The 15756-nt window shown below is 43.7% G+C and overlaps 1 protein-coding gene across 1 annotated transcript in view; it reads left to right on the plus strand.

Annotated features, from left to right (window-relative positions):
* The window catches only part of FDXR (ferredoxin reductase), a 39055-nt gene that overhangs the window by 18097 nt on the left and 5202 nt on the right, over positions 1–15756 (plus strand). Inside the window, exons 6-8 of the mRNA XM_077251494.1 lie at positions 108–209; positions 1655–1762; positions 8086–8170. Coding sequence (XP_077107609.1) covers positions 108–209; positions 1655–1762; positions 8086–8170 — 295 coding nt within the window. The remainder of the gene's footprint in view (positions 1–107; positions 210–1654; positions 1763–8085; positions 8171–15756) is intronic.

Genomic DNA, 15756 nt, shown 5'->3' on the forward strand with positions numbered 1-15756 from the left:
AGGATCTGTATAACTTAAACCCTACAGCCTATATGTGTATTGCAAAGGATCATACAGCCTGCAGAAAATCTGATAGAAGGGAGTAAGTGATGTTCTCTTTGTTCCAGTTATCCCCAGACCTGAGCAGTGAGACGGCTGTCATCTTAGGACAAGGCAATGTTGCTCTGGACATTGCCAGAATGCTGCTTTCCCCACTTGAGCTGTTAAAGGTCAGTGATCTCTTAATAAGAAGCCGGTCATTCCCAAAACTGAAATTGAACTATTCAGACCTACATATGGAGGGCTTAGTCCCAATAAAAATCATACATGTACTGTGGATTTTAGTAAGTGTGTTTTTAAGAGAAAAATCTTTTTGTTGCATATGGAAATGAGAAGGCTTTAGTGCACCCTAGGTGTGGCCAAGGGTTCTGGGCACTTTTCCACCCCACCAATTACAATACTCCATCCCTCAATTTTGAGCACTGCCTGATCTAAATCCCCAGCTCTGCACATTCTGACAATGAGGATGACCATTCTCATCCCCCTCTCCTGTGTACTGATAATAAAGCCGTGGCGGCTGATGCTGACAGTAGAGGGAGGTGAGAACGTGCACAATGTCAGTGTACAGTATGTGGACTCTCATCTCCCTCTCTTGTGTGCTGCGGCCACATGCTGCTTTGAGATCCTGTGTGCACAGATAGTGACATTGTATTTGTTCTCATCCTCCGGTTTGCTTCGGCCGCCGCTGCTTAGTGAGCGGCCACAATACACAGGAGAGGACGATGAGAACTCTGCCCTTGCACCCGCTGATAATGTGAAATATTATCACCAGAACAGAAACCATATCAGTATATAGCCATATAACAGGACCCAGTGCCTATATAAGGGACCTAATGAATCACAGAATAAGGACTCCCCAAAACTGGATTAGAAACTGAAGACCAGGAGTAAATATCCGAGAAATGTATATAAAAACAATCTTGTATTAAACTCACAATAGGCATGTGCAAACATATAACAAGCATGTAGATCAGTTGCAGAGTCTTTTCAGGTATAAACGGGCATGTACATCACAGACTGGGGGAAGGGGAGTGTTAGTTTATGAAAAGTGCATAGTGCTTATGTAAACGTTATAGTCACTCAGAGGATGTGGAGAAATCATGGTGTCACTATATAGTATAAAGCTAATTCATATAACACATGTGCTGTATGATGGATTTACTGTGACACCATCCCAACATCCATAGAGAGGCTCTTACCCATAGTCAGTTCTGTACAATGACATGCGAACAGCCCCAACGCACGTTTCATGTTGGCTTCTCTTATATGTTTGTACATGCCTATTGTGAGTTTAGTAAAAGATTGTTTTATATACATTCTTTGGGCTGGTGAATTAGATGAGATTGCAATCACCAAGGGGCAGAGTATTGTAATTGAGTGGGCAGGAATGTGCATCAAAGCGCCATCATTTACATATGTAATGAAACACATTTACTAAAATCTACCGTACTTGTATGATTTTTATAGAGGATTACTTCCCTATATGACGTTCTAAATAGACCATTTTCCATTTTAGAGGTGACAGACTCCCTTTATAGGAATCATAAAAATGGCTGCTTTATTTAAGCTTAATCATTGACCTGAACACTGTTGTGTATTTTTGTTTTTTTTACAGAAAACAGATGTCACGCAGCCTGCTCTGGAAGCCCTATCTCAAAGTCAAGTGAAGAAAGTCTGGCTGATTGGACGCCGCGGACCCCTACAAGTGGCATTTACGATAAAGGTACATTTTAGTCTTGATACATTTAGTTATAATATAACAGCAACAAATTTCTGTTCAGAAGGTGTAATAATTCACTCAAGTCGCAATCTGATTTTAGGACACATTAGAGCCAATGTCACCCAGTACAGAGCAATAAGTCTTCAGAATATCGCTCTTTTCCGATTTCCTTTCAGATCCAGAGGAAATTTGGGTTTCAGCAGTTAGATAGGGCTGCCTGCTTTGTGTTGAGCAGGATATACACCTTGTATAAACTCAAGCTTCTATTCTATAGTTAAAAGTTGGCATACTGTGATTTTAATGGGGTTTTGCCTGAATAGAAAAATATATCTAACTAAAGAAAATATTATTCGAAATGAATTCCGAAATACATTTTTTATTGAAAGATTCCACAGGATAAACGTTACAAACATATAAAATCATAGTATAAGGTCAGAATGATTCAGACATTTACCTTTATCCATTCAATACAATAACATGGATGTAACCTCACACTCTCAATAATAGAGTGAATAAAGAAAAGTGAACAGATTGGAACATAAATGTATTAGGACGGGTGCCGTTATGAAGCTTTGCACTCGCGACTAAATTAGCTGGTTCCTTATCAACATTCTGAACACGTACCAATTCGGGCCATATCAGAAGTTTCCTAAATACATTTAATTGGCAAATCATGCTCATTTTGTCTATGGAGGTAATCACGAATGAATTAGTATTACCACTGGCTTCTTACTCTGACAGAAACCTGTGCTAGAATGTTAATAGGAGCATGTGCAGTAGGAAGCTCCACTGCGGTGACCTGGCGATGCCCTATACAGCCATGCACTGCCACAGCAGTGGAGCTTCCTACTGCACATGCTCACAGACTACTTGTCCTATTAATATTCTAGGACAGGTTTCTGTCAGTGTAACAAGACTGAAGCCATTTAACCCCTTCACGACATGTGATGTATAGTTACGTCATATGTCGTGTCCCTACCTTTTTGAAGGCTCACATGCTGAGCCCGCATCTTTTCACACACAAGACAGCTGATTTAATCAGCCATCATATAGCTTTAACATCTGCAGGTGGAGCGGTGTTCTGCCCACAGCTGTTAACCTGTTAAACCTGCTGTCAGTCTCTCATTCCACGCTCCCATCGGTGATCGCGGGGGCGCCGATGGGTTGTCATGACAGACAGGTTTGCTGATGACTCCCTTGCCTGTCATTATGATCTTTCCTGTGAACAGTTAGTCCATAGCAAGCATACATAGGAGATCATGGTTATCTCTATACTACATAAACGTGCTGAAGCACAAGCAGACGATTGCAGCTTCAAGTCCCCTAAAGGGACTATTAAATACAGTAGAAAGTAAATAAAAAAAAATGTAAATATGCAAAGAAAAAGTTCAGATCACCCCCCCTTTTGCCCCATTGTAAATAAAACAATTAAAAAAAAAATACACATATTCACAAATGCCCGAACTATCAAAATAGAAAATAAATTAATTTGATCGGTAAACGGCAACACAAGAAAAAAAATCAAAACTCCAAAATTACATTTTTAAGCTGCCACAACATTGCAACAAAATGCAGTAAGAGGTGATCAAGATATCGTATCTGGCCCCAAATGGTAGCCATAAAAATTTCAGCTCAGGGCGCAAGAAATAAGCCATCACACAGCAGTATGTCCCTAAAAATAAAAATGCTACAGGTCTTTCAATATGGCGACAAAAGCAAAATATTTATTCATACAAGTTTCCAAATTTATTTTTCACCACTTAAATAAAAAAAAAACTATACATCTTTGGCATCTGCTTATTCGTACTGACCTGCAGTTTTACCATATAGTAGCCAAGGTAAATAAAGAAAACAAACAACAATTGTGGAATTGCACTTTTTTGCAATTTCACCACACTTGGAATTTTTTTCCCATTTTCAAGTACACTGTATGGTAAAATGAATGGTGTAATTCAATTGTACAGCTTGTCCCGCAAAAAACAAGCCTTCATGCTGCTATACTGGAAAAACAAAAAAGTTATGGCTCTTGGAAGAAGGGGAATTCAAAACGGGGAAAAAAGAAAAGAAAAATGGCCCAGGGATGATAGGGTTCATTCTTTAGTGATTACCTGCTAAGAAAAAACGAGAGTGATTAGGCTAGCTAAAGAATTTAGGAAACTTTTTTTTATATATTTGACATAAATAATTTTGACATGAGATATATAGAGAGCGATATGCACGGCATATATATATATATATATATATATATATATATATATATATATATAGATAGATAGATAGATATACGTGTATATAGATAGATTGATATCTATATGTATATATATATATATATATATATATACACATATATATATATATATATATATATATATATATATATACACACACACGGTATATCTATATATCTATACTTATCTATATATATATATATATATAGATATGGATTGATAGATAGATATCATTTACGTTAGTAATGTTTTTCTATTCCTAGAAAACACTTAATTAGTGATGTTTGCTTGAAAACTATATAATTCATTACAGTTTCAAGCGGATTTGAAGATTTAAATTATTAATGCTCTTTACTTCCTCCCTGCTGTTGTCAACTACAGGGGTAACCCAAAATACTGTCAATCTTTGACTCCAAGCAGAAGTGACATGTGGTCTTTGTGTAGGTATAGGAAAATTGTGAAGCCCTGTGATTACAGCAGCACTGGCCATAATTCATGCTGTGAGAGATTTGCAACCAGGAGTGCACAGATGGGATAGAGGTGTAATGTGTATTGTAATGCCAGCTTACAGGCTTGTTAGTGGCCAGTAATGGGACATTGTGATTTTATTTGTTTGTTGTTTGTACACTTCTTATTTGTAAATTTTAAAGGGTACTTTAATGTCATAACATGATATAAGGAAAGTTCAAGCTTGGAAAGTATGCACAATAAAGAACTTACAGAATTGGGATTGCGACTGGAGCAAGCATGTGGCATTGGACATGGTATCAAAATAATAAAAAGGAAATGCATGCAGTAGGGGGATGTTGAAGGGGAAGGGAAGGTAGCACAAACAGCCTCCTGAAGGGGAAGATTTTACAAAAATAATGTACATGAGCACCTAAGAGCACTGTAAAGGTTTGTTTTTTCCTTCCGGACGTATGTTTTAAGTGCCTATTAGTAATGCTTGATCCCAGTCAGCAAAGTGTGTGTATCCTGACCTCCTACTGGTATGGAGACATATCCTGAATCATAATGCTGTCTTTTTTTTCTAGCAGAAAGTTGCACTTTTCTAACTTTAGTTTCTGCCAATCCTAGCTGCTGTAAGGGCAGCCACTGAGAGAATTACCGTAGTTTTTTTACCGTATTACTAGTCTTGATTTGCAGAATATCACAACATTTAGAGTTTAGCTTGTACCATTGGCGCCCAAAGCCCGGCGCTACAACTCCCTAGGTATAGTGGTGCATACTTGATGATGGCTGTAATGGCAAGCCCCACTTTTGCCGCACATTATCCAGGCTTGATAGCTAACCCATTTAGTGCTATGACTAAACCTGACTCCAGTATTCATGTAGTCGTGATCCTGGTTCTGGCGACATTATTGAGACACTGGGAACAGATAAAGCTCCACAGAACTTTGTGCCTGATAAATCAAAACCTGTGTTGTTCACGACAGTCTTTATGTGAGGCTTGATGGAGTCAGATGCTCCTGATTCTTTAACCAAGGTCACCCAATGAGTGGCGTGAGCCTCCTTGCACTGCGTCAGAAATCTCACTCCAGTTAGAGACTGGAGAACACCACAGCTCGTCGTGAATTAGATGTCACATCCTGCCGCTGCCCCACCTCAGCTCCCCCTATTTTGGCAGAGCTGGGAGAAACTTGTGTGAAAACGTCAAAAGATGCAAAAATTTGGTGTAACATCAAGTTGCGTCTAAATTTCGCAACTTTTCAAAACTTTTTACTCCAGAATTCTGCCTTGAAAGTTTTGATGGATCGGGCCCTGTGTCTTGTATGGTCTCAAAGGCAAAAAAATTATTTTTTCTTCAGGGGTTAAAGTAAATGGCCATCCTTGAATACAGTTTCTTTCTTGTACATCTCAAAAGTTTGTACCTTGAGGCCTTCATGAACTTAGAAGTATCCATACATCCTGGCTGTGAAGGGGATCCTTACCTTGGACGTAGAAAATGCGGCACCGTGACCGCATAAAGGTGCCTGCGGATTCTGACACCAGGGAGACTGTGCTAGCCTACACAGCGGGTTTTGCTGCCCCCTGCAGCTACGATCGCTGTGATTGGCTGCACAATTCTGAACAGCGAATCACAGTGTTTTCAGGCAATTAAATTGCCTGAAACACTAAAGTCCAGCTATGATCGGTGCTATAACAGCACTGATCATAAGCTGGTGCTAGGCAGTGGCAGCGTCACCAGCTCTGATTGGAGTGATCAGGCGGTCCCATAGCACCAATTGGTGAGCAGACGCAGTCTGACCTCAGTGACCGCCCTGCATCGCCTCATTCCATCTTGGAGACGTTGCAGAGCGTTCACTGTGTCGTTCTGCTGCAGATATGCTTGGCTTTGTGGTGCCACGTACTTTTTGAAGCCTATGCCATCACTGCTGTTGCTGAAAGAAAAAAGATGTTGCTGGCCTGTTCCTGTCCCTTGCTTTTTCCTAATCTACTCCAATCCCCTTTGTGCTGCCAAGCGCCGACCAGTACTTTATCGCCGACCAGTACTTGATCACTCATTTTTGGTCATTTTTTTTTTTTGTTCATGCTGCACATCACTGATCAGTGTCTATGCTCGCTTTTGGCCAAGACTTTCTTTTTCCCCTGTCCATTTTGTTCTTCGCACCTTCCCCCTTTGCACCACCTCCATGCGTGCATCCTGCAGCCACTGAGCCATGGACATCACTAGTTAGTATCTGCTTGCTTTTGACCAGGACATTTTTTTTCTCCCTCCCCCTTGGCACTACGTCCGTGCATACATCCTGAGCCGCTGATCAGTGTCTGTGCTTTCTTTTGCCTGGGACTTTTTGTTTTTGTTTTTTACTTGTCCATTTTTTTTCTTTCTTGCACAACATACGGGTGCTTCTGACAAAATTAGAATATCATCAAAAAGTTAATTTATTTCAGTTCTTCAATACAAAAAGTGAAACTCCTATATTAGAGTCATTACAAACAGAGTGATCTATTTCAAGTGTTTATTTCTGTTAATGTTGATGATTATGGCTTACAGCCAATGAAAACCCAAAAGTCATTATCTCACTAAATTAGAATAATTAACAAAAAACACCTGACAAGGCTCCACAATCATGGGGAAGACTGCTGACTTGACAGATCCAGAAGGCAGTAATTGACACACTCCACAAGGAGGGTAAGCTACAAAAGGTCATTGCTAAAGAAGCTGGCTGTTCACAGAGTGCTGTATCCAAGCATATTAATGGAAAGTTGCACTCTATCGTGCTAAAGCATGTAGACATGGAATATATGAAACATGAATAGCAATACTGCTCTGGATAATAAGAAAAAATTGAGATGCTTGGCACATAATTTGGCCAATTCATGCATGCCCAGCAACCAATGACAAGTTAGTCTCACGCTGCTGGGACCCTACGTGTCTAGTGTGAATACTTCTCGTAGGCTGAAGTCTGAATTCCTGGGTGAATGTGGATACCTCTCTCAGTAAAGCCTGTAAGTTGGTAGGATCCTGCTGTAATTAAAACCCCCACATGTTGGATAATAGCAACTTTTTGGTTGCTTTTATTGCACTTTTTTGGGGGCAAGATAACAAAAACGTAATTTTGCTATTGCTTAATATTTATCATATTGAAAGAAGTCATTTGAACTTTCATTCAATGTCTGCTGATCTCAAACCATCTTTTGCTGAAGGGAAATTCCCAACAAGTTTGTTGTCATTTGCCCAGGGTCACTAAAGACATAAGCCAAGATGGACTAAAATGTTTGGCTGCATCTTAAGTAACAGTCGTTAACTCGACATTCAGTTGTTTAGTGGTTGTTCAGCCATCAAATTACTATCTAATGTGTTTTGCAGCTTTTTGTCAGGACCTTACCTGGCAGACCCAGGGTAATTTATTAGATCCCTAACTTAGCTATCATTGACTTCCCACAGTTGCATTGTAGAGGTGCCAAACCACCTAAGAGTTTAAAGGACTGGTGCCAGCCACTATTAGAGGACACTTCAATGTGTATGTACTGGATAATAATGTATGCAGTAAGCTTAGAAGTTTAACACCTCTTCATCTATAATTGCCAAACGATAGCAACAGATGTACAGCTAAGAATTTTGTTATAATTATTATTATTATTTTTATTACTAAGGAATTACGAGAGATGATCAGTCTACCAGGAACTCGACCTATCAATGATCCTTCTGATTTTCAAGGCCTGGTGAATATTTTAAAAGGTAAACTATAGAACTACAAACATTTACAGCCATGCATATAGACCCCCACATGCAGAGTACACACATGTTAATAAACTCACCGCCGCTTTCTCCAGGATCCAGCACCATTCTGCTTCTTTTCTCAGTGACGTCACCGCTCTGCCAACTCTCCGGGTCACTATGATCTGTGTGAGAGCCGAAAGTCTATTTACAATATAAGCCTATGGTGCCTTGTTGTGACTCTTCATAGAATTACATTATAAAAGCCACTTCTAGGGTCGCACAGAGCACAGTGTGACCCTGAGTGTGATTTTATTAGCACACTTACACATTACATGCCCATATATACAGATTTATTTAAAAAAAAATTTAATGGAAGTGCTTGTTTAATAGTGTGCTCCTAAGCTCCTCCTAGTGGTTATTGCAGTTAGACTTTTCTTGGTGTAAAGTTGTTCTACGGGCATTGCTTTAAATTTGCAGGAGAGTGTAACATTTGGAATCCTAACCGTGTGTAATATACATCATTTCAAGATTCGCTCTGTTTGACAGGTCGAGCATTCGTCATGTGACCGGTCATGTACCATTTGAATACGAGCGGTCGTCATGTGACCGGTCATGTACCATTTGAATACGAGCAGTCGTAATGTGACTGGTCATGTACCATTTGAATATGAGCGTTCGTCATGTGACCGGTCATGTACCATTTGAATACGAGCGGTCGTAATTTGACCGGTAATGTACCATTTGAATATGAGCGGTCGTCATGTGACCGGTCATGTACCATTTGAAAACAAGCAGTCGTCATGTGACCGGTCGTGTAACATTTGAATACGCGCGGTCGTAATTAGAGATGAGCCACCTCCCTAGTGTTCAGGGACGTGTTCGACGAACTGTTCGTCGAAACCCATTGAAACCAATGGCAGGCAAACACATACAAACACATAGAAAACACATAGAAAACACCTTAAAAGGTGTCCAAAAGCTGACAAACTGCTCAGAAGACACAACAAACACATGGAAAAGTCACAACTACATATAGTCATGCGAAAAGAAAAGAGGTGGAGGAGTAAAAGGAGGAGGAGACACAGATATAGGCATGTCATGCCCTTCTAAAATCAAGAAAGGCTGGAGTAAAAATCTAAACTCACTCTACCAACACCCAGACGTCTTGACAAAAAAAAGAAATATCTTTAGGTAGAATGGCGGCGGGTCCATTCAGAACACTTTCCTTAGAAGATGTAGTGGTACCCCCGTTGGGAGTTGTGCCAAAAAATGAACCCAATACATTCAGACTAATCCACCATTTGTCATATCCAAGGGGCAGGTCAGTAAACGACAACATCGACGCGGAACCAAGTACAGTACTATGTACTGTACCTCCTTTGACGAGGCAATCAGGCGGGTCAAGAAGTTAGTAAGGGGCACCCTAATGGCCAAAACAGACCTTGAGGGGGCATTCCGGTTACTACCTGTACCTCCGAATAGTGTCCTCCCATTGGGCTGCTTCTGTGAAGGAGCATACTACATAGATCGCTGTTTGCCCATGGGGTGCTCCATATCCTGCTCACTATTTGAGGCATTTAGTTGCTTCCTCAAATGTGTCGTCATGGTCGTTTGTAAGGCGGCACATATTATCCATTACCTCGACGACTTCTTATGCCTGGGCCCAAAAGATTTGCCACAGTGTGAAAACACACGGTAGTCCACCTGTGATAAGGAGAGCTGGAGGGAGAGTGGACACCCCAGAGTCGAGGGGTTAGATTGAGAAAGAAAGAAGGCGGTGTAGGTTGCTTCATGGGTGGGGTACTCTGCTGAGTAGCAGAAATTGCTACTAGGCCCAATAGGATTTCCTGGGCCAGATGCCGTTACAAAATAGTAGTTAGGTAAACAGGCGGTGTAGCTTGCTTCATGGGTGAAGTACGCTGCTGAGTAGCACCAAATTCTACTAGACCCAAAAGGATTTCCTGGGCTAGATGCCGTTAAAAATAGTACTTAGGTAAACAGGCGGTGTAGCTTGCTTCATGGATGGGTATGCTGCTGAGTTTCACAAAATGCTATTAGGTACAAAACGATTTCCTGGGCTAGATGCAGTTAAAAATTAGTAATTAGATCAACAGGCGGTGTAGCTTCCTTCATGGGTGGTGTACGCTGCTGAGTAGCACCAAATTCTACTAGGCCCAAAAGGATTTCCCGGGCTAGATGCTGTTACAAAATAGTACTTAGGTAAACAGGCGGTGTAGCTTGCTTCATGGGTGGGGTACTGTGCTGAGTAGCACAAAATGCTATTAGGTACTAAATGATTTCCTGGGCTAGATGCAGTTAAAAATTAGTAATTAGATCAACAGGCGGTGTAGCTTGCTTAATGCTTGGGGTACGCTGCTGAGTAGCACCAAATTCTACTAGGCCCAAAAGGATTTCCTGGGCCAGATGCCGTTAAAAATAGTACTTAGGTAAACAGGCGGTGTAGCTTGCTTCATGGGTGGGGTACGCTGCTGAGTAGCACTAAATTCTACTAGGCCCAAAAGGATTTCCTGGGCTAGATGCCGTTACAAAATAGTAGTTAGGTAAACAGGCGGTGTAGCTTGCTTCATGGGTGGGGTACCGTGCTGAGTAGCACAAAATGCTATTAGGTACAAAACTATTTCCCTGGGCCAGATGCCGTTAAAAATAGTACTTAGGTAAACAGGCGGTGGGTGGCTGGGCTACTCTGCTGACTAGCAGACACTGAAGCTTTGGAGCAGACCTCTGAATCCCAGGCCATAGTATGAGTAAACAACTCTGAAGACGACCCCACCCTGCTGCAATTGATGATGGCAACGTCATGTAAAACTCAGCAAGGGGACTAAATAAAAGAGTCTCCATTTTTTCAAAAAATTCGGCCACAGACACCACTTAAGTGGCATCAATTTCGCCAGAGTTTTTTAAAATGGTTGGTGAGGTGATTTTCAAAAATCATCAAGCTTTTAGGCTCCCCAAGATGACACAGGGGTAGAAAAGTCCTTGCGGATCCAGGATTTGTTCATCTTGATGAACGTTAGTCTGTCTACATTGTCACTGGACAGCCGCGTGCGCTTATCTGTCAGCACACCACCAGCAGCGCTGAACACACGTTCAGAGAGAACGCTGGCTGCGGGGCACGACAAGATCTCCAAGGCGTGAGTGGCGAGCTCAGGCCATTTTTCAAGATTGGAAGCCCAAAATGAGCAAGGGTCCCGTTCCACAGTCATGGCATCGATGTTAACTTGGAGATACTCTTGTACCATCCTCTCTAGGCGTTGGCTGTGCGTCAGATTTCTTGTCTCCTGTGGCCTTGCAAAGGATGGTCTAAAAAAATCTTGAAACGATTGGAAAAAATTGCGGTTACCACCAGATACGATGTAACTGTTACGGTTAGAGTGATGACTCGATAGTCCCACGGTTGGCAAGTTAGAACTCAGAGATTCACTACGTGCACCACTGGTGTTTTGTGGAAAAGCAGATGTTAGATTCTGTAACAGTCTCTGCTGATACTCCTGCATGCATGAAATCCCTTTCTATGGCAGGAATTATTTCGCTAAATTTGCTTTTGTACCGGGGATCTAAGAGTGTGGCAACCCAGTAGTCGGCATTACTTCGGATTCTGACAATCCGAGGGTCATGTTGCAGGTAGTGCAGCAAGAAGGCACTCATGTGTCTTGCGCATCCAGGAGGACCAAGTCCTTGTTGTCTTGGTGGTGGCGAGGTGAGAATCATGCTTCCTTCGTCTGCCCTCTCCCCCCAACCTCGCACAACAGAAATTTGATCAAGGTCTCCCTCATCTGATGAGTCTTCCATGCCCAGCGCCAGTTCGTCCTCCACTTCTTCCTCGCCTCCTGCACCTTCCTCAACAGTTTGGCTGCTACCATGCGCCCTCGGTAATCCCTCTCCCCCAGCCTCCAATGCCAGCTGCCTTTGTGCTGCCAACCTTCTTGACCTTGGAGATATGATCCCTTCCGCATACGACTCCTCCTGTTCCTCCTCCTCCTCCTCCTCTTGTTCCACCACCTGACTCCGGACACTGTATAAGGTGTGCTCCAGCATGTAAATCACTGGAATGGTCATGCTGATAATGGCATCGTCAGCACTAAACATCTTCGTTGCTATTTCAAAACTGTGCAGAAGGGTGCATAGGTCCCTGATCTGAGACCACTCCTGCAGCGTGATTTGCCCCACTTCTTGATCTCGTTGGCCCAGGCTATACGTTATAACGTATTGCACCAGGGCTCGTCGGTGCTGCCACAGTCGCTGCAACATGTGCAGAGTTGAATTCCACCGTGTGGGCACATCGCATTTCAGCCGGTGAACTGGCAGGCCCAACGACTTCTGTAGAGATGCAAGTCGTCGAGCTGCGGGATGCGAACGGCGGAAGTGAGCACACAGCGACCGTGCCCTCTGCAGAAGCCCATCTAGTCCGGGATAGTGGGATAAAAATTGCTGGACAACTAGGTTCAAAATGTGAGCCATACAAGGCACGTGTGTGACATTGCCCAGGCGAAGGGCCACACCCAGGTTTGCAGCATTGTCGCACACATCCTTCCCTGGCTGCAGGTTGAGTGGAGACAACCATTGATGGAACTCGGACTCCAGAGCTGACCACAACTCCTCAGCTGCGTGACTCACATTTCCCAGACATTTCAATGTAAACACTGCCTGATGCCGTTGAGCCCTGGTGACAGCATAGTGAGGAGGTGTGCAGGATTCCTTTTGTGCAGTTACAACGCTGGTGGCATTACCAGACAGGCTTTGGGTGCAGGTGGAGGACTGAGAGGAGGTTGAGGAGGCAGAAGCAGTGGAGGAACTTCTAGATGCAGAGGATCGACGAGCAACTTGTGGGGACGGCAAGACTTGGACAGCAGCCCCTTCTCCTGATGTCGCCGTAGTTACCCAGTGCCCAGTCACCGACATGTAACGCCCCTGTCCATGTGTCTGTGGTGAAATGCATCCTGTCACACAGAGTTTCTCAAGGAAGCGGTGATGTTGTGTGTGACATGCTGGTGTAGCGCAGGCACAGCTTTCTTTGAGAAGTGGCGACTGGGCATCTGGTACAGGGGCACTGCGACGGACATAAGGTCTCGAAAATCCTCTGTGTCCACCAAGCGGAAAGGCAGCATTTCTGTAGCCAACAGCTTGCAGATGGAGAAATTCAACCTCTTAGCTTTGTCATGGCTAGGAGTAAATAGTCTTCTACTTGTCCACATCTGAGGGACTGAGGGCTGGCTGCCGTGCTTAGACGGAGTTGAGTAGGGTGTCCCCGGCAAACTGCTGGTCTGTGAGGAAGGTGCAGGCGGAGATGTTATGTTGCCTTGATCAAAATGTGGTGTCGATGTCGGAGAGCTATCAACACCAGCAGGTGTTTCCACTTGCAAATGTCCTGACGACCTGCCAATCACACTGGCTGTTGCGGGTAAAGAGGTGGAAGGTCTGCATCCAAAACCAAGTGCGACTGCTGTCCCCACAGTCACAGATAATGAAGAGGATGCGGATGCACTTGATGGGGCAGACGGTGGTTGACCTGGCCCACTAGGCCGCATTGTAGCACATTGAGCTTCCCACTGCAACTTATGCCTCATATCCATGTGACGGTTCATGCATGAAGTACTCAAGCTAGTGATTTTTTGGCTTCTACTGAGATTTTGTTGACAAATCTTACAGACAACATGAGTTGGGTCATCCTTTGTGATGTCAAAAAATGCTCAGGCTATGCAAGGCTTAGAGCCCGTGCGACCTGAAGAGCCACCACAACTTCTGGTCTGATGCACAGTTGGATTTGAGGATGCAGTTGTTGACGTGCTTCCAGTACTCCGTCTCTGTCCAGGAAGGCGCACCGTTACCTCCTCGTCAGACTCGTCACTTAGCATCCTCCTCCACCTCCTCTGCTGACCTCATGGACTGGCAGACTGGGGGTTGACAGTAAGTGGGGTCTACAACCTCGTCATCATCATCCTGTGTGTTCTCACACCCGTCGTCCTCAGAGCCAACCTCTTCCTGCCCCGACCGAAAAGTCAAGTTTTCGTTCCAATCAGGTGTCTCAGGCTCATCATCAGCTTCCTCATTGTCTCCACCAACAGAAGTTACAGTTTCGGAACGAGGGTCTACATTATGCTCAGAACCTTCTTCATCTGGGCCTGGATCCGACTCACAAAGATTCTGGGCATCAGTGCAGATCATTTCCTCGTCTGCATTCACAGAAGCTCTGGAGCAGACCTCTGATTCCCATGCTATAGTATGCGTAAACAGCTCTACAAACTCAACCATGTGTGTTACCCCATGCTCAGATGGGCAGCTGGAGACTTGGGAGCTGTGAGGAAGCAAGTGTGATTGGGGTGACAACTCTGAGGACTGGAGTAGTTGTGATGTTGAAGTTGACATGGAGGAGAGCCCACTTGAACGAGCACTTGATATCCGTTCAAGCACCTGCTGTTTTTGTGCCTCATCTGGAATTTTTGGCGATGCTTGTAGCGATGGTCGTAAGAAAGGGATCATATCAGATTGTCCACGAAAATAAGTAGACATCTTACTTTGGCTGGAAGATGGTCTTTCTTCTGCAGATGTTACTGTTGCTTTACCCCACGGACACAACCTTTTTTTCCCTTTCCAACACGCCTATTCCCCATTTCACCAGCAGCAGGCCTTTTGCCACTCATTTTAGTGCTTAACTAATTGGCAACTCTGTATCTGTAGTTGTTGGCACAACAACTGATGGATGAAAACCGAGCACAACTGAGTGGCCAAACTGTAGTACTAGGCCCAAAACTATTAAGTGGATTAGATGCAGTGAAAATAGAGATACACAGGCGGTGTAGTTAGTTTCACAGGTGGGCTACTCTGCTGACATGCAGACACTGCTACTGAGCCCAAAACCCCAAAACGATTTACTGGGTTAGATGCAGTAAAAATTGAGATACACAAGCGGTGTAGCTAGCTTCTCAGGCGGGTTACTCTGCTGACGTGCAGACACTGCTACTAAGCCCAAAACCCCAAAGCAATTTACTGGGTTAGATGCAGTAAAAATTGAGATACACAGGCGGTGTAGCTAGCTTCACAGGCGGGCTACTCAGATGACTATCAGACAATGCTACTAGCCCAAAAGGATTGGCTGAGCTAGATTACACCAAATGCTGTGACTAACACTTGCACAGCACTGGCTCAGACCTGCCTGGCAAACAGTGCTATGAACTGCTGTAACCTACCCTGAAAATGGCTGATATTACAACTAGTCCCGACTCCTCCCGACTCCCTAAACCTATCTCTGACAATTCGCTCCAAAAAAACACTCTTAGTCTGTATAGCGCCCACAGCAGCAGCGGTGCCGTCTAACACTGAGCTGCAGCAGTGAGGAAATGGTGACGACGGGGCAAATGGCTGGTTCTTATAGGGCAAGGAACATGTGACATACACAGCCAATGACACATGCCCTTGCTTGTGTGCATCACATGCACATTGCTATGTGTATGTGCACTGCTGATAGGCTGAGAGACTGCACCGCCCCTCTGGAAATACGGGAAAGAAAAAAAAAAGGAGATCAGCGTTATTTCAGCACAGATTTATTCCCCGCTCCCCGCGCCCCCCCCCCCCTCCCCGCCCACTAT

The sequence above is a fragment of the Ranitomeya variabilis genome, chromosome 4 (genome assembly GCF_051348905.1).
Source record: "Ranitomeya variabilis isolate aRanVar5 chromosome 4, aRanVar5.hap1, whole genome shotgun sequence".
NCBI classification, from domain to species: Eukaryota; Metazoa; Chordata; class Amphibia; order Anura; family Dendrobatidae; genus Ranitomeya; species Ranitomeya variabilis.